Source organism: Calypte anna, chromosome 1, assembly GCF_003957555.1.
Source record: "Calypte anna isolate BGI_N300 chromosome 1, bCalAnn1_v1.p, whole genome shotgun sequence".
NCBI classification, from domain to species: Eukaryota; Metazoa; Chordata; class Aves; order Apodiformes; family Trochilidae; genus Calypte; species Calypte anna.
In genome coordinates, this window is record NC_044244.1 from 25,369,743 (window position 1) to 25,397,197 (window position 27,455).

The 27,455-nt window shown below is 35.8% G+C and overlaps 1 protein-coding gene across 3 annotated transcripts in view; it reads right to left on the minus strand.

Moving 5' to 3' along the window:
• Positions 1 to 10,675: 10,675 nt before the first annotated feature.
• MDFIC (MyoD family inhibitor domain containing) overlaps positions 10,676 to 27,455 on the minus strand; it is a 51,410-nt gene continuing 34,630 nt past the window's right edge. For all 3 annotated transcript variants that reach the window (XM_030445994.1, XM_030446002.1, XM_030445984.1), the window contains exons 4-5: positions 26,322 to 26,597; positions 10,676 to 14,256 (exon numbers count right to left, since the gene is read on the minus strand). In XM_030445994.1, coding sequence (XP_030301854.1) covers positions 14,009 to 14,256; positions 26,322 to 26,597 — 524 coding nt within the window. In that variant the 3' untranslated portion in view covers positions 10,676 to 14,008. The remainder of the gene's footprint in view (positions 14,257 to 26,321; positions 26,598 to 27,455) is intronic.

Consider the following 27,455-nt stretch of genomic DNA (forward strand, 5'->3'; position numbering starts at 1 on the left):
TAACGTGTATGGGCCCTCATTCTGCTGCAGCAGGGTAGGGTCTCCTGTCAGTCAGTGCATGGGGCCACTCGGAGAGCAGGGCAGAGTGGGATGTGAGCCATAAGCACTACAAACAAGAGTAGTTAGTCAGAGAGGAGCTCATGTGGCTGTACAAATACTAACATTTACAGCCACACAGCAAAAAATTTTATAGAGACAAATTCAGTGGTTGCAGATACTGAAAGCTTGCATGGCAAGTGCTGTCTCAAATACCACGTGACAGATCTCTGAAGGAACAAAAAAAATTTTCCTTTGGCTGTTTTTGAAGACAGTTTCCAGTCTGCCAGGCTATCACCTCTCAGGACGTTTTCAGGTTTCTGTTTTAGTTTCTGTTTCCTTTCGGTTTAGGTTTGGGTTTTTTTGCTTTCAGCCTCTGTGACACTATCTGTCCCCACGCTCAGGGATATTTCTGAGAAGGAGAAGGAAGATGGAGATGTGGGTTCCACCTTCCGAGGTTGGTTTCAAAGGTGAAGTGTTTTTTATAGAAATCAGAAAAGGTATACGTTCCCATGGCATAGGTGATTGCTGCAGACCTTTATAAGCAGCATATAAATCAGTTTAACAGTGGATAATTATAGCAGAACAAACAACACATGTCTCTTTTAATATATTAATATCAGGAAATAATAATTTACACTAATTGCATCTGCATGTGAGCAAATACATCTGTTATTTATGGTTTAAAAATGCATTAAGGAAGACTGTGTATTGATATGATCCCCTTAATTCCAGGATTAACCTGAAGACTATGGTAATTCTCATACAGGTAGGCAGACAGTGGGCCTGCGCAGATGCACATTTGTCATTCTCTTTCATAAATTTTTAATTTATTTTTTAATAAATTTCATAAAGTTTTATAAAATATACAAATGTGGTGTTTGACTTACACCCCAGAATTGTATCTTGTCTTGTTTGAGATGTGCTAAAACACCTTTGGCCTCTACTGAAAATACAAAAAAGATCTAACCTGAGAAAAAAGTGAGATATCCTACATGTATTTAAACCACATACTACTCTGAAGAATAATTTATCAAAGATGCAGGAGTACTTACTTTTCCTGATATGCTATTTCTTGAAATGCCAGGATCCTAGAGAATTACCAGTAAGACTCCAGACAGCATGTTCTTTCCCTGACTGTCTCATATTGTTTATCCAAGCTCAGAATTTGGCCCCAAATAATTCAGACACAAGGCTTCAACAAGCATATCAACCCAAGCAATTCTTGAATACAGTGTTTCATACTTAATTAGTTAAAAAAACTCCAAGATCTGAAGAACAGTCAGCACAGAAGACATCACAAAAAAAAAATAAAAATTGTGCCCTTCTCATTTTAACAGGAGACTTCAAAGTGTCTTTACACTTTTGTGCAAATTGCCTGCTCTTTGTGTGCCAGCATCCTCACTGGGGTGCTGATAGTCTACTCAGGGCACCTCCAGACAACAGGATCTTGCTTTTCACTGCCCTGATTAAGTAAGTAATGTTCACTTCCCAGGAATCCCCCATGGAGCAGCAGCATTCCTACGTGCCTGGCCGTAACACCAGTAATGACTGAATTCTGTGAGATTTTGAAAAGCTTTCTCAACACACTTATTTCTGTTTTTCAACCTATATTCAAAGCAATACTTTGGCATTCTGACATAATTTTTGACAGGGTTACAGCAAATTCATCATGCTAAACTGAAATGTTTTTGTCAGATGTCTATTCTGCAACAATCAAGCTATGTGTACAGTAAAATGTGACAACCACGGTGCTACTTCTAGTCGTAAAAATTACATGTATAGTTCTTTATTAATGCTAACTTGAAGCATAGTTCAGCAGTATATTAGTTATTTTTTCATTAGAAAAATTCTATTGCAAAAAATTGCTTCAATAAGTTACATGGAATTAAAAATTTTAAAATTTTATGAAAGTTTTTATTGATAAAAAGAAAATTAACAAGTATGTGTGCTAATAAAAATGGTTTCATTTTCAACTCTTCAGACCTTTTTCTTAGTCACTACAAAATTATTTTTTCAGCCATTTCTAGTTTTCATTCTGAAGCCTACCCCAGAACAATGGATTTAGAAAGCCATTTGGTGGGGAAAAACCCTCAGTCATTAAAGGGGAATACCATAACTTTTCCAAAACCAAACCTTACAAAACAGGAGACAAAGAAGTAGGATCTATTTTGAAAGCAATATAAAATATTAATATTTACAGAAGTCAAGCTTAAAACATAAAAAACAACTTGTTTCATGAGTAGTTAAATTTTCATTCATGTAATTTCAGTCTCTCAGCTTGATTCCCTTACATTTAATAAAACCTGAAGTTCAGCTGTAGATTTTTCTGCAATTAAACATTTTTAGTAAGTCTCCTTCCTGTGGAGACTGACTGCTTACAAGAACTGAGAATATCCTGCAAGTGCCCCCTCAGTGATGTAAGAATAGGCCCATTCTCCTCTGTTAGTTTTGGTTTTTTTTTAATTGCTCTCATTTTTCATTTGGAGTACAAGTGACCAACAGGCTCTAAAAGTTTTTAGTAGGGAATAAGGAAATGGACAAACATGCACACAAGCATATACATCACAGTGGATTATTAAGCCCCTTTCTCTCTGGAAACCAGGCTAAGAAAAGGAGAACATTCATTTCTGTCACTGAAGAAATCCTTCTGTCTCAAAATATAGTCTAACAAACTACTTATGATTTCCATAAGGCTCAGTTTTATCACTTGACTCTCTCAAGAACACCACAGAACAGAAGAAGTAGCCTGAGGGTAATAAATAAATAAATAAACCCAATCTTATATTTGTGAGTTAAGTTACTCCTGGAGTAAAGGAATGCAAAACCATTGGCGAACCAATGTAACACAGCACTGTCTTAACCTGTAACTATGCACTACAGTCTTTATACATGCCTGACTTTTCCACCTTCTCCACAATTTTCTTCATTGCAACATGTGAAAGGCTATTATACAAAAAAACTTCAATACCAGCTTACTTTCTGCAGGCCAGAGGAAATGGACACTCCATCTCTGTATTTTTGCTCTTTTAATATTCCAGAGTGGACTTTAAAAGGTTATGATAAGCCTACGGACAGCTCACAACACACAAATCCCAGCAGTCCTTTATTTAACACACCATAATGCATTTTGTCTTGTAAATTTTCCATATATTTCTATATCATAGATGAACTTTCATGCTTTATTTTGCTGAAAGTGGAATATTTACCTTAGCAGGTCCACTCATCTTCCTTTTGTGGCCCATTTTATTAACTTTTTATATTATGTAAACTCACTTTTTATCTATGTTGTTTGCTTTACAGGTAATTCATCTAATTTAAAGTACTTTCTTAGGGACTTCAATTTAACTTTGCCCTTGAAATTAACATTAAATGTGCTTTACATTCTTGCAATAGAAATTAATCTTTATTTGAATTATTAGTCCAGAACTGTAACCTACACTCACTATATTTCAGTGTTGGTATTGGAAACATCTGGGACAAGCGTGTTATCCCAGACAGCTACAGTGAGAGAGGACACACATTTTTGTGTTGTTGGAGATATTGCACTAGTGTATAAAGCACCATTTCAATAGATCAGACACATATACTGATACTTCTCATGCTCCCACTAGAAAAAATAAAACCCCACACAACTAAATAAAACCCTGACCAAAGGGATGTTTTAGAATCTATTAGCAGAGCAATCTGCCCTGTGGACCCAGGACACTTGGCCATGCTTTATCTGATATGTGTTTCTTACTTTCACAGCACAGCCAGAAAATACCACTTCCAAGTTCAGATGATTTCCCTAAACACAGGTGATGAACAGTACAGAATACAGCTATTTTTCTTATAGACCTAGAATATATAGAGCTGGTATGCCAATAAAATCTTTGTGGAAAAGCATTCCTTCTATTGTTTTCAATGCTTCAAAAGCAAGAATTTCATAAGCACCATTCTGATAATTAAAATAATCTATTAGTGATGTTAGACAACAAATTCATGAGGTATTACTGCACCGCTTCATCTAACCTCTCCAATATGAAAGGAAATATAATTCCATCCAGTTCAACATTTACTGATTTTTTCTTTACATATGTTATATACTACCTATGTAAGCGTGCATATACACACAGCCTTGTAAAGGTAAGCATTTCTTTCAGTAAAGATTTCAGGTGAGAGCTAAAATAATCAGAAGGGCAGAAATCAAATGCTGTATTTGGTAGTTAGTTCTATTCATTACTATCTTCATAGTTACATATGAGCAAGAAATTGGACACCAATTTTTGTTTGGCCTTGGACTTCAGCGCTTTCTGTATCTCTCTGGTAAAATAAGCTTCAGAACACCATAATTTGTGCTTGTGAAGATACCAGTACAGTGTGATGAAGTCACATCTCAGTCTCTGCCATATACACTGAGTAGAATAAGCTCTGCAATTCCCTCCCTCTAAAGCAATTTTATGTCTTTAAGTAATTTCTGTAGCTCTGTTTTGTACTATTTCTCTTTCTCAAAACAAAGAATTCAGAAAGCAATGTTCTGAAACTGGTTTCAAAAGTACACTCTTCCCTGCTTCCACTCACTGCATTACCTATTTCAAAATCGAAAGGTTACCATGAAAGGCCACAGCATTTCAACTGAAAACTATTGTTTAGTGCCTTCTTTATTGTAATCCTCAAGTCTGTTCAAAGTGTTCAAAATGAATCATTCTTCTACAAACTAAATTCTAAATATTTTCTTTCCCTTTCAAATCATGGAAAAACATTTTCTCGGAAGAGGTCCATCCTAGGACATCCAGATTGCTCTAAACAAGGACCTTGTAATAAAGTATGTCTTTCATTTACTTTTCCATCAGCCATTGGTTCACCTACAAATTCTGAGAGAAATCTTTGGAGATCATTGATGAAAATATTGTTCAATAGCAGGTACAGTACCAATTTCCACAGAACCTCACAGAATCGTAATTTCTCTGGGCAACCTGTTGCAATGTCTTATCATCTTCGCAGATAATAATTTCTTCCTTATACCCAATATAAATATACCTTCTTTTAGTTTGAAACTCTTACTCTTATCCTATTACACATCCTTGTGAAAAGTCCCTCCCCAGCTTTTCTGTAGCCCCCTTCAGGTACTGAAAGGCTACTATAAGGTCTTCCCAGAGCTTCCTCTTCTACAGGCTGAGCAAGCCCAACTCTCTGTCTTCATAGGACAGGTGCTCCAGCTGTCTTTCTGGTCATCTTTGTGGCCCTCCTCTGGAATCCCTCCAACTTTTTCATGTCCTTCTTATATTGGGAACCCGCAGAGTTAGACAATACTCTAGGTGGGGTCTCATGAGAGCAGAGAAGAGAGGGAGAATCACCTACACCTGGACCTGCTGGTAATGGATTTCTGGATGCAGCTGAGTTTGTCATTAGGAGAGAAAGTCCATTCACAAGTTGTCCCCTCAGTCTTGTGATACTTTAGAATGAGACATGTGCTTTATGCAGTCTATATTACCTGAAATGAATGTCATACTGAGGACGACAAGATGAAGAAACCAGGCTGGATTTCTTTGGACTACGTCTGAGAAAGCTGGGCAGGAGTACACAAACTATATGAAAGGTTAATATATGAAAGGTTATGACAAGAGAATGGTGATTGTTCAACACATCCACTGGGAATAGAACATGGATACATCAGACTTACTTGCAGAAATGAAAATAAGATTAAATGAGATGATAGAAAAAGCTTTCTAGCTGTAACACCACTGTAGCACTGGTTCCAAATGTGTTTGAGTGTCCAAAATTCCTATCATCACAGGTTTTCAAGAACATGTTTTTAGTCACTGGTTCAGCTTGGACTGCTGAACTAGATGTTCTCTGGAAGTTCCTTTCAACCATGTACTCCAGTCTTTCCACAATATTTGCATATAGCTTTTGAAATTTGTCTATATCAGCATTAGCCTTATTTATACAAATGATTGTGCAAAGTCGTTTCCAGAAAAACATTACTGAGAAATGATATTTTTTGTCCTTTCCAAACTATGTGTGAGATACAAGTTCAGCATGAAATAGTCTTTCTTCATTTACATGTACATATACTACAAAAAAAATTATACTTCTGATCTTAAATGATATCAAAACTAATGTCAGCTTTAAGAGGATGTGAAACATGTGAAAATATCATTTTAAGACCAAAAAATACATTTTCAGTACAAGTTTTTGTAACAAGAATTGCATATGCAATACACGGAACAATTTAAAAATCATTTTGATGCATTATGAATCACCTGTAAAAAAATAAATAAGTGAAGACATTCTCAATTTTGGTAAATATTTATAGAGCCAAACAATATGAAGTATAAGTAACAATCAAATTTCTAGTGAAAATGTGTGCAAGTAGATTTATTTTGAAAGGAAAATTCCTACTCCCAGTGTCATACCCAATTAAATTCTCCAGGTAATGACCCCATTTGCATAGAGAGCTGAACCCACAAGTGGGAATTTTAATGGGCACACCACCTGAGTACATTAATTGAGAGTGACACTACTTGAACTAGTTTTGTGCTTACCCCACTGAAAATTCTACTCATATTATTTTTAATGTCAAGCTACAAGTCAAATTTCAAGATGATGGATTTGTTCTTTTTTAAGCATTGAATTTGAATAAAAGAAACCTTTAATTCTGTTATGCATTGCATAGTTTTAACTAATCTGTAGTTCTGATTCTCACCATTGCTTCATTTTTTTTCAGTGATTGGAATTTAATTTTATTCATTAATTTGTGAATAATTAGATAGAAAATAATGCCTTCAGCAGCTAAATTGCTTTTGGATTGCTGTTTAATGTACTTCTACCAGAATATGTGTTACAGTTAAGCTGGCATAACAGTTTACTACAATGTAATTGTGTAAATACGCCTAATTATTCTTTCTGAAGAAAAAAGACTATATATAAAATTTCAGCCGTGGATACCTTAATTTTCTTGAACTTAACCCCATGAAAGTTGCAAAGCGGGTTACTGAGGCAAAGACAGCAGTTGTCAACAGCAGTGGAATCTCTGCAACACGTTTCCCTTTATCCTTCACACGTTGCTCATAATGACCTTGAAGTTATTGTGGATTCCAAACCACTGCTGTTAGTCTACATTAAATATGTAATCAAGGTGTCTGCTCCTCACATGAAGAAACAGACAAATGGAGTTGCATTTCCTAGGGACAAAAGCAAATCCATGTCGTTTAGTATGTTCCTTTTTCCTGTCTTGTTCTTACTTAACTGTTCTTAAGTAACTGAAAGGAGCATAGAAACAAAAAAGTAGTATATACATGCTACAGTGAAAAGTAGTAATTTAAAAATAATGTGCTGGTCTTATTCTTGTGAGAATTATTTTTAAGATTGCCTCTTTGTGAAATTCCAACTCAACAGAATTTTTGGTCCTTTATTTTAACAAGCAAGACACAATTGATATATTTTGGACTTAATAAATTCAAATACAAAACACTGTTAAGCTACAGTTACTTTGATACATTCAAAAGTTCTAAAGATACCATTTTCACAAGTTTATTTGACTAGGAGTTGCATATAGCAGTTGACATAGAAAAGATGAAGAAAATTTACAACATAGCATACATCCTCATAGAGGCCTAGAGCTCCACAATAAAAGCCCTATCTGTTCTCTTTGGAAAATAAAAATGAAAAAACAAACAAACAAACAAAAAAGCCACAAACCAGACAAACTACTTTGAAATAAAGCTACAAGAACAAAGGTAAGCTCCGTGGAAAAAGATTGCAATGTGAAACACATACAAGTTGGAGTATAGCATATTCACAGTGTGGTCACTTCGTGCAACTTGGAGATGAGACAAATTGCAGGAGCCTACACCACTGATTGAAGAGGAATTGTATAGTGCTTGTGCACCAATTACATACCCTACTGAGATGATATAAAGAGCCTCAATTATAGTGGAGTATTTCGTCAGTTAAAATAGCATATGCATATCAGGATAAAAATTAGTAAGATACTATTAAAGGTATAAAAGGTATTATACAATCTTTCACCTAACATCCCATTTTTATGAGTATTGAATGGTAATGTACCAACAATTGCTATAATATACTGACATGAAGGAGGTAAACAGGATTGCATGTCGTGTTCTATTAAATTAAGTTTTAAGTGAAGTGAACGGATACACTAAAAGCCATACAGAGATTAAGATCACCTAATCAAACTCAACATCTCCCTGTTTTGCAGAATGGTAATTCAGAGAAATTTCTCTCTTTGCTACAACAGTAGAAATAGCACACCATATCAAAGACCTCTAAAGATAAGACAGGCCATCTTTTTGTGTCACCAAATCACTGATTAATAGCATAAGCAGGTGCTTACGAGGAGGTTGAATTTTATACAAGCAATCAAATTCACATTTGAGTATGCTAAGCAATGTGAGAAAGTGCATCATGGAAGTGGCTCTATTATTTTTATTTAATTTTTTTCAATCCTGATGCTAAAATTGAGCTAAGGTCCCCCTGCTCTCTTTTGAAGTTAAAAGGGTTAAATGGTAGAAAACTAAGTAATAATAATGCCTCTGGGAGTCTAGGGCTACTATTCTCACCATCACCACTACCTAAAATCCTCCAACACATGGTGTGCACACTCATAGCACAGAGAGAGACAGAGAGAAGGTAGGAGAAAGATATTTAATTTGGGGGCTAAAAATCAGATTTCAGATGTCTTTCAGAAAAAGACAAGCCTGCTGACAGAGGAAGCTTTACTGTGAAATACATCACTACAGTTGACATTGGTCTCTAAGAACATACATCAAATACAGCAATAATTATGACGTTTTTGTAAAACACATGTAAACAGCTCAGAGGAGTTTTTCATTCAGATTACTTTATAAAAGCAATGATTCACCAAACTCAATAACCTGTTCTTAACACAAGTACTTTAGTTGAAATACAGTCGATATCAAATCCAAAATGTTGATCATGACCCCTCTTGAGGGAAGTAATTTCTTCCTAGAAATGTTATGTATTATTGAGATAAAGTAGAATACCTGTAATAAGTCTAACAGAGCTATTTATCTATGCTTTTATTAGTTCTCTTTCATGAACAATTAGTTTCTAAGAAAAGTTTGGCACACAGTTGTAACCACAAGACTTTATGGTACACACTCAATCAAAGAATTTCTGTCGGTTTTAACATATTACCTCTGTAAAGCCCAATGGAGATATAATTACTTTAGGCCCTCTAAGGGCCCATGTATATGCTAGAGAGTTGGGCAGGGAAAAATTTAATGATTTACAACAAGGACAAGTGCAGAGTCTTGCATCTGGGAAGAATAACCCAAGAACCAGTATAGGTTGGGAACTGAGCTATTGAAGAGTAGTAAAAGTGAAAGGGACTTAGGGTTCCAGTGGGTGGAAGGATGACCATGAGCCAACAAGGTACCCTTGTGGCCAAGAAGGCCAATGGCATCCTGGGGTGGATTAGAAGGGGTGTGGCTAGTAGGTCAAGACAGGTGCTACCCCCTCTCTTCTCTCCCCCGGTGAGGCTGCATCTGGAATATTGTATCCAGTTCTGGGCTCCTCAGTTCCAGAAGGACCAGGAACTGCTTGAAAGAGTCCAGCACAGAGTGATCAAGATAATTAAGGGAGTGGAAAATCTCCCTTAAGGTGAAAGGCTGAGGGAACTGAGTCTCTTCAGCTTGGAGAAGAAGAGAATGAGGAATGACCTAATTAATGCTTATAAATACATAAAGGGAGCAAGCCAGTAGGATGGTGTCAGGCTCATCTCAGTTATGCCCAATGATAGGATAAGAGGAAACAGATATCAGCTTGAGCATAGAAGGTTCCATATAAACATGAGGAGAAGTTTTTTCACTGTGAGGGTGACAGAGCACTGGAACAGGCTGCCAAGAGGGGTGGTGGAATCTCCTTTTCTGGAGACATTCAAAACTCACCTGGAAATGTTCCTGTCCCAACTGCTGTAAGTGACCCTGCTCTGGCAGGGGGGTTGGACTCGATGATCTTTTGAGGTCCCTTCCAACCCCTAACTTTCTGTGATTTTGTGATTCTGTGAAATTCAAAATAGACATAGAAAAACTAGTGCAAAAGACTGTAAACATGAAGTTTCTTCAGTTTCTTCAGTAACATAGACATGTTCATACTTTGCTTAAGCCAACACGAAAAAAATCTTTGCTTAAGTGATAAAGTGGTCTACTCTGTGTTTAAACTACCAGCATTTAAAAACACATCTTATTTTAAAATAGTGGTATTGTGGATAAGTCTTTTTTTGTAGGTCACAAGGACATTAGACCTTAATATGCTACTGCAACGCTATGAACCAACTACACTTTGTGTTTTTACAAAATTAAATATTGTTGCAGCAGATATATTAAAATAATTTCATTTTGATCAAATCTAATCCTTAATGGGACTCCAGCTCATTAACGCAATTATACTAAGGAATTAATTTACCCTCTTAATACAGAGATCCATGCTAGGGCAGCTTCCAGCACCAGAGTGGTTTAGATCCACCTGTAAAACAAGTCACCTGCAGTGGCTCACCCTCTGTGCAAATCACCCAAAGTCTTCAGGAAATGTTATAACATAAAAATTGCAAATAAGACACAAAATTATCATTCAGAAGAATAACAAGAACAAGACTCGAAGAAGAATATATCTCAAAGTTTCAAAATAAAGATTTTTATTGCAAAATAGTGTTTGAGAATAGCACATCCAGTTGATACAAAATACAAATAGCAAGTTACCATTTTTTCAAATGGGCCGGTTTGCAGAACTATATACTGAAACACTGTACAAGATCACAAGAGCTATTTCAAAATAGTTACATTCTAATGTTCAAATTTTATTTAAACTATATTTTCACATTTGTCACCTTCTAATGTTACTTGTTTTAATTATGCAAGGTGCTTACAAGATTGCCTATACTGAAAATTACAAAACAGAATTTAAGAATATAAATATAGAAAGGAATTCCTTAAACTACATACTAATACTCTCTGCTACAATGATATACTTTACAAAAGTGCTAATATCTCTATAAAAAACAGTAGCAGATTACATTTAAATGTCAAAAAATCACAAAATTTTAAATTTTTTTCAATTGTCCATAAAACTTTGATACTTCTCATCACTATGAGGGTTAATAAACACTACTTCCACTTCTTACTATTTCACAAATAAAGTGGGAAAAGAAGTAATATATCTGCATATGTGTACCTATCTATATGTGTGTGAGAGAGAGTCTGTACACATACACATATATGCATGAACAAAGTTCTTCTAACTATTATTTGTATTTTTAATAGTGCTGGGAGTAAATGCTTGACAGTAAATACATTTCCCAGGTTTTCATAATTTCAGTAAATCAAAAAGACCTATGAGTTCCTGTAAGTAGAAACAAGGGTTTGTGCAGAGCAAACTGTATAGGTAAGCTTTTAAATAATAAAAAAAAAAAAAAAAAAAAAAGACTCCTAGACTGATAATTTATTTCTTAAAAAACTATACCATCCTGTGGTAAAAGTAATTTTTACTAATATTCAGTATTCACAAAAAATTTCAAATGCAAATGTGCAGTTTTCCAAGCACAAAACTGGAATTGCTCCGGTAGGACATGAATGTCAGGGAAGAACAGGAGACTGGAAGTCCTCTTCCCAGCCTCAAAAGCACAATCATCTCCAGATGGACATGAGGAAGGACATATTATGGTGCTGCCTAGCCCCAGAGAGCATGTCCCCACCACCACGGTGTCAACCATAGACCTACAATGGGCAGAGCACTGTCTAGACTTTTTCCAAGGTGCATCAAGTCCCAGTGCTCACTGTGATGCCCCCAATTTCCCCAGAGGCAGTAATCCTTACAAAGGCAAAATGCCTCCAGGCACTGCCACTCAACCAAGGCACCTCTTTCCCCTTCCCAATGTGGTTAGGACTTTTAGGAGTCATAATTGAGCCCCATGGGCCTGATTCTGAGCTCAGGGAATTTATCAGTTTAACTATATGATTCCTTATTAGCCTGCCTATTACCATAATATCTTTGTGCTCTCTAGCTGGAGCTAAACCAATGGAAAACTCTGACATTAATGGAAATACACTTAATTTATGCAACACAGATCTGAATCTGACCCAATATAAATCAAAAACCCCAGCCATTACAAGAATCAATTCTTGTAGTAACTATCAAAAACCAGATAAGAAACCCTCTGAATAAATCTGCATTGCATCAGAATACACCACAACATTGCACATGTTGAGGCAAAATGCAACACCTCTCAGCTCCCTAGTATAGTTGAGGATTCAGCTATGTTACTTTCAGTGATAACTTGCAGTAGTAGGCACTACCAGTCAGTGTTCATAGGAAGAAGCTTTAGTTAATATCAGACCATTTGTTGACTTAGCTTCACACTCCTCTGATCTTCAGCTTGTCACATTTGCATAAATTGAATTCACTACAGCTTAAGGAGACATTTATGGTCTATTCACTCAGCAGAAACATGCTATTGGCTATTGATGACTTGTAACAAGGCCTGAATTTATCAGATTCAGCAATCTACAAATGGGATATCTGGAGTGTAGATAGACAGAAAAGTTTAGGTATGTGAGATCAAGATGTGTAGGTGGGTTACACAGAAAAGTTGATGGGCTATAGACAGGGAGAGGACAAAATAATAGACAGTAAAGCAAATTAATAACATTATTCCCTAAATCTGGGGATCATAAACCTAAATCATAAACCATAAATCATAACCTATTTGTGTTAGATATAATTCACTTCCCAATTACAAAGATAAAGAGAGATATTTCTCAGATAATCTTGATGGCATAATAGGGGAACAGTTGCCCCCTAAAACCTATCTGTGTTTTTCAAACATCTTGAATCACAATTCACTTATTTTTAAAGGATATTGTACATTTTTAAATGTCCTCTTTTTGCATTAAATGACAGAATTCCTTGATCAACTCAATTTGATTTTTTTTATATACCCTGTTTAAATTTTGCTGTCCTCTGTGGACCTTTCTCACACAGTGAAGAAATATATACTAAGTTATGTGATACTGGCTTTAAATTCACAAATACTGACAGGGCAACTTAATGTATAGGCTTATATTCTTGAGTTAACTTCTGATAATCACTGTTTTATTGCCAAATTTTGAAGATTTATTAGTCTATTAGTCTACTAGTCTAAGGATATTTTTTATGTCTATACAGATTTTCAAAGTCTCTTTCTAAAATGAAGCATTTCAAGTTATATTTGTACTTAAGTAAAATGTAAGTTCTGTATTCTGTCTTGACTGATAACAATGAAATCTTGGTACTCCAGTCCACAACAAAACTTTAGTTTGCCAAATCTTCCTACAAAATCAATACTGACAATGAAGACAACACCAGAAGTCTCTCTCAAACCAATGAAATATTCAGCACAAAAGAAATATTGCCAATGTAACAACTGTAGCAAAACCAACAGTAGATTCCTGATACTGACTTCTGAATTATTTTAAAATAATAGAGCAAAGTTGGTTTCAACCAAGAGATTGAAATAAAGACTTTACTTTTTCAAATGCCTGTAAAGTCATGTTATGCATGGAGGCGTTCAAGCCTTTCACCATTAAAGCAGGTAAAGGCAAACACTTAAAAGGCTTTGCCCTGTAGCCTATTCTCTGACCAAAACTTGTTATTCAATTAAAATGGCAATCCTGCCCTTAAAGAGCCTGTGGTATCAGGCCTGTAATTCAGCTTCAATGAAGTCTTCCATTTGCAAAGCAAAAAAGGAAGCTGGAATGTAGCTTGAGTTTCACATACAAAACTTTACAATTTGTGTTAGAATACAGATTTGAGCAATGTCTGTAAAAAAAAAAAAAATTATATGTAGGGAATAAACAGTGCAATACCAGTTGGTTCTGTGAACATCTTACCTTGTCTTTCTTCACATGTATTTTAAAGAAAAGCTCTCCAGTTTTATAGAGAAAAAAATAAAAAAGGGATAAATATTTCAGGATGGGAAGCAGATCCCACAGCATTCCATGCAAATCTCCAAGCAATCTGAAGATTCACAACATGCGTCCATTATGCCACAGTCCATGTCACAGGGACAGTTACAGTCATCCCCCACCTCGTCCCCACAGCAGCAGCAGCAGGCCTCTGATGTGCAGATGCCACAGGGTGCTTGTCCCAGAACAATGTTACAGAGGGTGAGAAATTCACAGAACAAGCAAGCCAGGATACAGTGAACACAGCAATCTTCATCCACACCAGTTCCATAGCGTTTCATGTATGAACAAACAAAATAAAGAAAGAAACAAACAAAAAAGGAAAGAAAAAATAGCAAATCATTAATACGTTATTCTAAATCCAGATATATCACAATGTCAAATAAGTAGCTGAAAGACAATGGTACAGAACAGACATAATCTAACACCACAAAGAACATGTTTCTTATCTTCAAGGTCATTTTCAAAGCCTGTCTTCAATTCACTATTGGTTTTGGTGGAAGTTTCCTTTTCTTACTTCACTTCACACAAATCCCAAGTACTAAACATCCACTTGGATCAATTTCCCCAGTCATTAATATGTAAAATATCCCTATCTAATATCATCAGTCTGGCCCAAGAAGTTATTAAAAAAAAAACAAACCAAAAAAACAGCTTATGAAAGAAACTAAAACTATTTGCAGCCTCTTGCAGTGCAGCTTGTCCTTCTGAATCTGCCTTGTTTGGCAGATTTGGCTGTATCTTATTATCATAAGATAGTTACGAACAAAAATAAGGGAGTAGCCATATAATTTTTGCTTTCATTATAATAGCTTTATGCACAACTTAAAACCAGCATAACAGTACTTTGTGTTTCTGTACTTTCAACAATATATAAAGAGTCAGGCAGATTTTCTTTTTGCTTTTCTAGATAAATTTGTTGGCAATCCTTTTAATGTACTACTTTAATCTTCAATAGAGTTCATAGCTACACCTAACCACAAATATCCATCTCTCCTAAGTACTCCTAAATCACATAAGGTAATATAGGTGGTATCCCACAGACTGCAAAAAATATGGCACCCAAAGAGTAAATATATGGAACAGCCTAAAAAAACTGACATATCCACGAGACATGACAGGCAAACAAAAAGACTTGAATTAAACAAGCAACAGTAAAAATGGGACTGTAGGAGTGAGGGATGTACTCAGTTTTTTTCACCCTCCTACACCTACTACATATAAAGCATATACAACTTAGAAGAGGCAGTGAAAAGAAAGTAAATTAATTATAAATTAAAAATATAAGAAAAGTTCAGGCTAGATCATACTGTTCTTTCCTAGACTCAGCTTTTGTTCTTTTTACTGCTTGCAAGCTTTGAACTCCTTTTGCCACAAATAGCTGAAGATTGGGAAAATATGCTGCCCAGTCTCATGCCTTCCCTTTCCCTACAGTATGTAACAGGCAAAGCCAGCAGGAAAGGCAGCATATTGAGCTCTATGGGCTTTTGTTCTGACCACCTACAGATATTATGTTCTAGAGTTCACAGGCCAGAGAGAGCTATCATGGGGGAAAGGCTGAAATGACTTACAACATTAATAAAATTACCAGGCCTCATAAGCATATTTATGTCAAAAATGGTGGAGTAACCATGACAAGTATTTTGATTGATTAGAAGTATCTTTAGCGTTGCAGAAACTTTGACTGCAGTATATTGTAGAGATGCCTTTATACGAGCAATGCAGTAACAGAGGCTCAGATTTGCAAAAATCTGTCCCAGGAAGCAAAATAACCTAGGTACTAGAACGCAATAAACACAGCACTGCTGAGGATTTATTTCTCCTACTTACTACACTACTTACATCCAAAATTAGCAATGTGGTCACAGTCATAAAATATGTAATGAACTCTTATGCCAAATTAAAAAAATTAAAATGTCAGGAAAAGTAAGAATGGGGAAAAAAAAAGAAAAAAAGGAAAAAAAAAGGAAAAAAAAAGAGAAAACGAAAGAAAGAAAAAAAGAATAAAGAAAAGAAAAAAGAAAGGAAGAAAAAAGAAAAAAAGAAAGGAAGAAAAAAGAAAAGAAAAAAGAAAGAAGAAAAGATAAAAGAAATGAAAAATGAAAAAAAAGAAAAGAAAAAAATAAAGGAAGGAAGGAACCCCAAAAAATCTCTACTACTGCACAGGAAGCAAATCTGAGAGGTAAGAGCTGTTTTGAACAAAAGCTTATAATATATATTATAAGCTTAATATATATTATAAAGCTTATATTATAAGGCTATTTTTCCCAAAGAAACACTGTCTCTAAATAAGTGACCTTCATAGAAAACCTAGAAGATATGTGAAATAAAGCTGGGGAGTAACAGTTCACTGAAGAGGACCAAAGCCAGACCTATAGCGATTAATTAACTGGTTGTCATGGAGATGGTGTTAAATTTGCTCAGGTACAATCTCCTTTCAGATTTTCCTTTAATATGAAGGAAAAAGATAAAGAAGCCAAGAGTCCTATCTCAGAAGCCTCCGTATTTAAGGAAATAAGGTTTTCACGATTTTGCATCTTTAAAACACATGAAACAAGCTAATAACACAACAAATTTTGTTCTACAAATGGTTTTTTAAACAAGACATCAATAACAAAACTTTATGTGCATCAATACTGAAAATAAGGGGCTAAAATAAATCTTAACCACTTCGTGCAGAGATACGTAAAATTGCAGGGAGAGAAATAAACATTCACAGAAATTATAATAGACATTATTTAATGGATAAGAGACAGAGTTCAGAGGTTAAACAAATAGACCACACTCAGAAAGCACATTCTGGACCCACAAGAGAACTTCTCCCTCATAACCTAAAAAATCACTAAGTCAGCACAAGAAGAGGCTGTGCTGATTTAAATAAAGGTAATTCTTGGTAAAAGCTATCAAAACTGGCCCAGGACAAGAAAGAAATCTGGCCATTAGTGCTATGATGAAAACTCTATTGGAGAAAGGTCTTTCTTTCCGTCTCTTCTTCACTGACAGAAACACTAAAAGGATTTATATACCTACTGTTTATTTTTATTTCCTTCTTCCTAGACTGCAAAACTGATTCTCCATTTAGAAAACCTTACATAACAATTTTACTTAACCTATAGAAATATTTAACATAAAGACACCCCATTACTGCTCCCCATTCTTGAAATGTCTCATTTGTAAAATGTACATCATAATCTTTGATCCACATTTCAAGGACACACCTAAAATAATCATGCTTTTATATTCTTCATGTTATTGACTTTTAATAGCTATTCAGGTAGCAATTATTTAACACATGATGTATCCTGCTGTTACCTAGTCCTACCTAACTTCCTGAATCCAGAATCATGACTGCAAAGGTCTGTAACACATTTGGAAAAAATAAATGGGTGGAAGAATAATTTCTTCTGCATACATGGACTCCTACTTCTTAGCTTCTTAGCTACATATGTAATTATACAGGAAAGAAAAAGATACAGTCACGGTAAAAAAATCTACATGCTACACAAAACTCACATGTACTTATCTAGTACCATATTCCTACAGCAACCTGTCAATTCCACAGAAAAAAATCATACTGATAAAAGCTGCTTCCTTTGTTGCTGTTGTCAGGTGTCATGATCAGTGGAATCTGGACACGAAGAAATATAAAACATGCTCCAAACCATGTTGGAGATCACTAAAATACTTGCACAAAGTCTCACTAATAATTCTGTCCTGCTTCCAAGACGAAATAGACTATTTAAAATTATAGATTGTTTTAAATTTCAATGCTTTTAACATACTACTAATAAAGAGTATACTTAACTTCCAATCTTTGACTTTATGACATCAAAGTCCTAGTACTTTTTGTAGATAAGGGAGTAGCGGAATGCATTAATCCAGCTGGAACTAAATCTAATTTACATATTTGGGAAGAATTTCAAGAGAAAAAAAAAGTAAAACAATGAACAAATAATGATCTTCATGTCTGACATCATCTTTTCTGGAAATGTTGATCTTATCTGAATCTTTTCTGATAAATATACCATATAGCACTATTGGTTTCAACACTACTACAGTAAAGGAAGGCTAGCTTAAAATTACCCATTTCCTTACTTTCTTTGTTGTTTTGTTTGAGTATTAGAGGGTTTTCTCATGCTTCTTTTCCTATTATGCAATTAAGAATCAGTGGTATGCCTTTATCAAGGATCAAACTACATCTGCCTTGTTCATAATGTAAAACTATTGATAAACAGTTAACTCCCAAGTTTCTTGGGAGTTTTCATTAAACATTTTCACAGAGGAAGCAGAAAGTAGTCTATGTCTCATTATATAAACTCATTCTTAACGAAGATGAGCTTTTCCTTAGGACTTGTGCGCGACACAACACCAATCCCAAATTTCCATTACTTTTCTTCTTTTACACTGTTCTCTATTTATGTATAAATGCTGCACAACAGATCACCACTACTAAATTGTCAAACACTGTAGAGAGGTACAGTTTATAAAAAAAAAAAACTAAATATATCCCTTAGTTTCTTTATCAAATGCATCTGATGGGATCAAAACAGTATCCCATTTGATGACTATGACTCAAGATCCCAGAAGCTATGCTGAATGGCATAAATTATGATAGGTTTGGTCTGTAGGCAATGATAGTGTAATTTATTAGATCAACTCACAGTTGGGGGAAAAAAATAACCTTCCAGACACAAAAGCTCATCTTCAATTATCCTTTCATTTTGCCTGGGATGAAAGTCAGACCTGAAGTCAAAAGGATCACCCCATGCAGCATTTTTAAGTAGTGATGTAAGTAAAGATGTTTCCTGAGTCTATTGGCACATCCCCAAAAGTAACAGATTTGTTAGGGAGCTTTATCAAAACTATTAAACAATACCAAGGCAAGCAGAAACACAAACAACTTGTCCAAGCCCTGCTGCTTATACCGTACACACACATCCATCTACTTTGTGCCAATTTAACTGAAGTGTATACAAGTAACATCTACTTTAACAAGGTTATAAACAGTATCACAGACAATATCCAGTTAAGAAACAGCCCAAAATGCCTTAACGCTGCCTACACACTGTTATTCAAAGCCCAGAGAGCCCCACTTTATATACCTTATTCCAGTTCTTAACAGCTATGCTCATTTAAGGAAAAGAAAAAGTATCAACAATAAAACAACTCTAATTTTTGTCCATGTCTTTAAACATTTGCACATCCACACCACTTTTTATTTCTAAAATCTCTGCATACAGGTCTGATACATTGGATACTCTAATACCCAATTCCTTTTAAATACTGAAAAACATATTTCTTTTATTTAAATTCCCTTTTATGACTTCCTCTTCATTTTTATTAAAAGGTGTAGCTCTGCTTAGGAGACAGACTTTGAAGAGAACTATCAACCATCAAAACTATACAAGGGATGAAGAATTTAAACTGAAAAATGTACAGAGAAACACACATGCAGGCTGATCTCTGCTGCTTTTGTAATGCTTGACACTAACTTGTCACAAACTGACCCAACCAGCTTTCATAGCAAGCAAGCAGGTCACATATGATAAGAGGTTTTCATGTCTGCAATGGTAAATAAGCTCACTTACAGGATGGCAACCTTGGTCAGCTTCTTACTAACTATATTCACTGAGTTCAGACAACTCAAAACAAATCTCCAGGCACTCAACTGCCTCACAGCAAGAATCAAAAAGGGCAAAACAGCAATCAAAGTGGCAGCTGGGGTCCTCAGTGGGGGTTTACTCTGAGCCCCAGAGAGCCCTAAGCAGCAGCCCCAGCAGGAGCTAAAGGCATCCCGGTGGCACGGAGCTGGCAGCAGCAGGGATGTACACACTGTGCTGATGGAGGAGACAGCCTATGGCCAGGGAGCAAAGAGAAACTCCCCCAGCACCAGCTTCTTAAAGGTGTGCATTACACAGAGGTGGGGCACCAACTGCTCAAGCAGCAGCACACACACCCTCATACCTCCCATTCCTGCAACCTATAGGGTTCCTACACAGCCTCTGTTACACCTTCCAGAAAACTCATTGCAACCAAAAAAAAAAAAAAAAAAAAAAAACCAGAAACAGAATGAACAAACTGACCTGCCACATATAGTTAGATCTAGGTAACAGAGCTACATTTATTTAAACTGGGTCAAATACAGTCAGAAAGTATGGTGTGCATTGTATTTCAGCATTTTAAAACAGGAAACAATCATCTCTGTTGATCAAGAAAAAAAAATGTAGGCTGAATAGGTAAATTACACTGCAAAGCACATGGAAAGTTTCATCAAAGCTTATATTCTAAACTCTTGATACAAATATTACCTCAGGAGAAAATTATCTCTTCTTCAGACATAGAGAGATACCAAGAAACACAGCAATTTACAGCATCTGAGGCTTTCTGAGAACCTGTAGCTTTCATTCCCATTGCCCATCACTGCACATTACTGAGACTGGTTAGGTCTAGCTAAACTGTGACCTTATAAAATGGATACTGCAGGAGGAATTTTTTGTTGCAGGCCCTGTTTTCCACTCACTCATGTCACACATCATGTAAATAACTTCCCAACACTTCCATGCAGACAAAAATATATACCATGCCTAAAACATACCACTCTTTAGAATGCTATATAAAAATCATGGGTTTGACCATAGGACGATGTGATTTGCCCACTGCCTGATTGACAACTGTATTCTGATACAACCTTGAATAGCAAAAAACCCTGTTTAGAACTTTGTGCTCAGACAAACATATACTTTGAATAAGTTTTAAAAGATAGCAGTGGAAATCTTGGCCCAAGTTGAGAGATCTCCACGATACTAAGTAGCTGCCTAAATGCTACTCAGTTGTAGGGAATGGATTTCAGAAGTCTATGTATGTTGGAAAACAGAAACAGTTACCTGGCCAGCAAATGTTTCTGCAGTTAGGCATTCATGGTATAACAGACATACTAAATTTCAGTAAATAAGACTAATCCAGTTACAGAATAGTATATAAAAGAAATCACTGCTGGTCACGGCACTCAAGGAAAAAAACCTAAAACTTAAAAAATTCTCTTCAAAATCTTATGCCCCAAATTTGACTGAAAGCTATTTTTCAGTTTGCACAAAGTTACACTAACCAAAGTTAGATGCTCCTACTTCTGCTACCCTGCTAAGAGAACAGCTCACTACTTTACATGTATATGCACCAAGTGGTTCTTAAAACCCTGGCTTAACACAAAGGCTGCTTGGTAGACTTGCTTTGTCTTTAGTTAAGCCATCAATCTCACTTGGGATACTCCAATAAATTAATGTAGTCAGCAGTAGGAGTTATATAAGACACACTAACCCCATGCTTAGGTTCAACACCTAGAGCAGATAAAGTTGCATTATACTAAAAAAAATGTGGAAAAAAATCTACGTCAAATGCACTCTGAAATGTTGAATTTTAAACACAAGATTAATAAAAACCAAAACCACCTGTTGGATGAGATTGCTGACTGCACCTCTAAACTCAGTAGCACAAGATACACAGTCCAGAGGGTAGAGGAAGGCCCTGCTCCTGGAAAAGGATGAGTGGTAACTTACATCTGGTGGCAAGCCTACATTGTCTGTCCTTCCTTAGCTTCCCCCCATGCTGCAGGCTTTGTTAATCTACTTCACTTCTGATTCTAGCCTGATTATACTTCTTAAGATTGATCTTGAAAAAAATCCTGGGAAATAAGATGCCTTGTAATGCCTCTCTGGTTTAGAGAGCCTGGGAAGGAATAAAGTGAAGATCTCAGTGTAGACACAGGAGGCAGGCTCATGATCACCACAGTTTAACAAGCTACCCCTCCTAGGTGAATACAGAATTATGTACGCTCTCAGGCCTTTGAATATGTGAAGTACCACCCTAAACTCAAATTATCACAAGTTACTGGAGTTGTGGGAAACTATAGTGACAAATGTATTAACTTGCAAGTTCACAGCAACTTGACCAGAATTGCAAGCTCCATTTCAAAACTAAAGCTTGTATTCCCTCTCCATCAGTATTTTTTTACAAGCAATTGCTTTGATTTAGAAAATGCATAACATGAGATTCACAAGATTTTGGTAGGAAAATTTGGTTTGCTTTTTACAAAACCATTAATGCCTACTTCATTTTGCCCCCTCTATCCCCTTAAATAAGTTTCTCTTTCATCTCTAAGTTACTTAGTCTCTTCTTTCCTTTCCTCTTCCAACTGTGCATATGTAATTATTACTTACCTTCCACTATTCTGATACACATATGTATGTATTCAGATACCCATTTTTCTTCATTTCCTAACATCTAGATTTACTGCTCAGCTGCCATCTCCTTTAGATCTCCTCCCCTATCTAAGCTGCTTTGGACAAGTACCTCTGCTTCCAAAAAGAGCAGCTAGACTGCCTTGTTTTTATTTTTTACAAGTGCTTTTTCAGGTTTCCAAACTGTTATTCTTCCTTGCATGTAACAAATTCAAGAGAGTGACAACTCTTTGCCAGTGGTCCTATGACCAAAGTATTAGAAGAACTGTGACATGTCTGACATAAATCATATAAATATTACTAAAATTTATTTGAATTTTAAAAAAGCTTATTCCTAATGAGAACTTAAAACTCTCCAATCCCTTTAAAAAATCTCTATAACTGAAACAATGTTTTAAAATTGCTTTTTTAAGAGAGATACTCAAACTATTTCATAATTCCTTTGGGTTTTTTTGTAGTGTAAGTTATGGAGCTGAGTAAGATTTCTTCAGGGACAATGTGGATTAATAACAGATGCAGAGGAAGAGCAGAGCTGGTGTGCACACTCACACTCTACTAAGCCTCACTGGATGGGAAAGTGTTTCTAAACAGCATATTCTGGAATGCTGACACAAAGCACACTACAGGTTCATTTAAAAAGGCATATTTTTGAAAGCTTTTATACTACTTCTACCAGAATATCTGTCAAGTTTTAAGCATTTCCAAAGCAATTCTGAAAGTTCAATGTGATCTGCAGCACCAAGATGAGTTTGCAGCTGGAACAATTAGTAAAAGTATTGTTAACTATGGTGGGAGATTGTGGTACATTGGGTGGTTTGGGAACTTTATAGATAGCATTAAGACTGGCTAGTGCTTTGGAGACCAACAGGAGCAGTACTGAGCTTCTTCATGGTAAGATGTGATAACCTGGGCAAAATAATACTGGACTTCTTTTAGCTTTCTGATACACATGCTGAAGTCTGTAGTGTATGATGCAGCACACTGCATTTGTTAACCTTTTAAATAAGCATAAGCCCAAGTACACTTCGTCACAAGATGGGTAGCAAGTCTGGGTGATTCTTGATTCTAGAGCACTACCAGTCTTCTGTTCTGTCAATAGATAAGACTTTCTAAAGTAACTACTGGAACAGAACTAATTTTGAATTACAAACAGGTGTGGTGTGCCAGAAATACTCAAATCTTCTCTTTTAGGAAGAAACAAGAATGCAGCTTTTGGGAGGGAATAAGAAACAATAAAAATTATTTTCTTTTCAATAGTTTAACTCAGCTTGATGGCCAGAATCTTCACTTTTCTTTCTTCTGAGGACATACCCTACTTCTTTTCCCTGGCCACTTTGTTCCATTTAAAAAATATGGTCTTTCTTCTGACTGGCAATAGAACAGGTCACTCAAGGTAGAACACAAGGCAGATGCAGAGAAATACATGACATGTAAAAATTAACAAACAAATTATCTGGACACCATAGTAAAATGAAGTAGTTGTGTTAATTCAGATGAATGATTATTTGATACTCAGCACAAAATTTAATATCATTTGCTTCTTTCTGGATAAGACTACATTAAAAAAATGCATGCAAGGGACATTATAATAGTGCATAAATGTGCACAAACACACATGCAAGTAAAATCAAACCCAGCAGCTCTTAAGCAGTAACAAAGGCTTATGAGGTTAACACCATACAAGTTAAAGCACAGCCAAGCAGTTAAGCAACACTGCAAAGAATTTCCAATAGTTTCCTATCTTTTCCATCTTCCTGTAAACTTTTTCAATAGTTTCTACAGAAATGTCATTGGATCAGAAGAGACAAGTGCTCACAAAAATACTTCTCTGCCCACAGAAGTATGATTCATAATAGAAAGAAGCTGCAGAAGCTAGGTTCAAATTAATCTGTGTCTAATATTTTGAAAGAGTGCCCATGCAATCCTAAGTTACAAGATTTACTAGTGTACTCTTCTAGTTTTTCATAGCTAGATGTACTCACAAAAATATATTTATTGCTGGTTTAAATGCAATTAAACTCTCAGAGCAAATAACCTGGATAATTGTATCAAATGCTTTAAGTGTAGCCTTCAAGAGCTAGTTATAAGGGATTAACATTTCTCAAATTTATAAACCAAATTATTTTTAATTTGTGAATAATTTTTCCTTAAACAGTGGTTTCTGCTTTATGCTGTTTTAGATATTTCAGCTGACTATTGCCAGAGTCTCTGATTGTGCATCTTAGCCAAAAAATGATGTATGACAGAAAAAATTAAGAATATATTGATAGCTCCTGCAAGGCAACAACTTCATAAGAATACAACTTACAGCATATAGTTCCCCTACTCAGCCCTATGGGGCTGAAGAAGCTGCCAGAAAGCTCATACATGTGAGCATGCAGATGTGCAGACACGAATGTCGAGGATATACTTTTAAAATTGCACAGTAAAATTTGTGTTTCTCTCAGATTGGTTATCAGCAAACTTAAGAGTACCAGGTTTTACTAGTGGGGTTCAAACTATGGAAGACAGAGTGACAACACAATGTTATTATATTCTAATCAGACATACCTTCAAAAAAAAATCAGCATTTCTGATTGAATGTAAAAAAAATTAGTTTGGCAGATTCAGGCAACTAATACATTCATGTGTTGTGCTGTACACACATTCAGACATCTGAATTTATAGCTATGTCTGAAGATAGCTTATTAATTTTCTCCTCAGTCATTCAGTAATTTGATTGAAGGTTATTAAAAACAAACAAAAAAATCTACTGACTGTATTTATTCCAAGATAATTTTAGAAGAAAAAAGGAAGTGTTTGCTATAAATAATTGTATAATGGAATGAACAAGGCAGACATTATCTCTTTGGAACTCCATCATTTCTTTTTCAGAGCTTGAGTTTCTTGAATTCAGAGGCCTGGCACTTTGTACCAGTCATGCAGACAGACCTAGCTCTCTTGATGTACAGGTTTTTTTAAATATTAGAAAAATATTGGGCTGGATGGTGAAATTGGTTCCACGTAATAGAAAGAGATAAGAGCAATATAGCAGGTATGAAGCTGTGATTTGGAAGGATACATTAGAAGACTGAATGTACAACAGAAAAATAACAGTAGGTTCTTGAAGATAAATATGAAAATAAATCACATTAAGGAGGACCAGCACATGGCACAGTCCTGAGAGAAAATGTTCATGATATTACTACACAGATCCACTCAGCAGGTTTGATTGAAGTAGTTGAAGTCAAGAAAAGTCACCCCTCAGACATCAGTATGTGCTGTCTTCCTTTCATCTAGGCTGAGAATCCTTCCCATTTCACTGAACAGTACCACTTCCAATTTCCTTAAGAATCTGTGTCCCTACCCACCTCCCAGAGGTTTTTTTTAACCAGTCACATCTACCATGCCTACCTCAAACCAACAGGGTTTATGAAGCCTCTGCACCCTTCTTGTGATGGGCAGGAGCAAATCCCATCAAGTATATTAGTGCTAATAGGAAAGCAATGGATCGAGGAGAAGCTTGGGAACTCTGGGACCATTAGAGTAATTGCAAGGAAAGAAAACATACACACAAATTTAAAATGTAAGAGAAATATTTACTTTTGCTTATTTAAGCCATGCGTAGAGAGTACGAAGCTTTTTCATGCAAATTATTTACAGCCCGGATATGGTATAAAGCACATTTAACATTGTATTATCTGGTGTTCAGACCTCACATCTGGTCAGAACATACACTAAGAAAATATTTTCAAACTGAATTTTAGTATTTCCTATGCTTTGAACAAGTGCTTTAATATTTTTTTCTGGTGTATTTGTGACCTATGTTAACAAGAGTTTCAGTTCAGGATACTACTTAAGAGAGACTGAAACATCATCAGACTATGCTGGCCAAATGTTTGAAAGCAAGAAATATCCCATTGCTTTAATTTCCTCCAAATACTTAATATTTTCCTTTGGGGAAGTAACTTGTGTTTTATGATAATGATTTCTGTTTGCTCCTGGAGCATGAGTCATGCTCTTCAATTATTTTCAGTTGGCTGTGTAATTACCAGTGAGAATGTGGTTTGGTTAGGTTTTTTTAATAAGAATTTCTGCTTACCTTCAGGTGAAGTACCTGGCTTTTGAGAAAACACAGAGCTTAGTTTACTCTTCTTGCTGCTGTTGCTGTTGACAGACAAGGTGGACTGAATTTTTCTGTGCATTTTTTCTGAAACAGGAGCTGAAAGTTTTCTGTTGTCTGCAGGAGCATGCTTGACCCCGCTGTGAATTCCACTTCCATTACTCAGACACACGTGGCCATTTCGGATTTTGCCACTTTCTTCCTCACCCCTTTCCAGTGCTGAAGTATTTGGCTGAGGCAAACGTTGAGGTTGTGCTTAAAATGAAATAAATAAAGGGTTAAATTAAACTAAACTTTAATAACACTCTATGCTAGTCTGAGAAGACAACTTTCAGTGCTTATATGGATTAAATAATAAACTGAAAAGTTAACATTCACATATCAAAAAGAAGAAAAAAATAAAAAAATACCTGTAAATGTAAAAAAAATTAAAAAAAATGAGGTATTCAGAAAGTGTCTCATGTCTGTATGAGACCTAGATTCCTGCCTCTTCACTTCATGGAAACATGCACATTGCTCTGTGAATTAGACCAAATAAGGCAAGTAAATATGAAGGGAAAAAAAAAAAATAGGAATGTGAGAAAAGTTGCACAGCTGCAACAAACTGGTTGGCCTACCAATCAGTCTTCAGCAAATAACCTGAGTGACAATGTAGGGACCCCCGACTATGAACCACCACAGACCAGTATGTTAGAAAAGAACAGGAGTTTCCAGGTTAACTAAAACCACTTGGAGCTTAAATTCATAAAGACTCTGGATTGCTGGGAAGAATAAAAACAATCCAAATCTGGGTTTGTGGAGGAAGTGAATTAGCAACCAGAAAAACGTGCATTCAAACACCACGTGGTGTGGCAAGTCAGAGTTTCCCCCACCCCATTTCTCACTTCAGAATCAAAAATTTTTAAATGGGCCAGTTAGGGCTTTAACTGCAACAGACTGAAATGGTTAAAGGATAAAAATACAAAACCAGTCAAGGCAGGATTCTGCAGTGGCCTGGTTAAGGCACCAGAAGTGTGTTTTATAAACCTGTTCTAATAGGAGAGCATGAAAGTTGACCATTCTTTGTTAAGCTATTATATCATAAAGAAGTGTATTTTTAATATCATGAAAAAT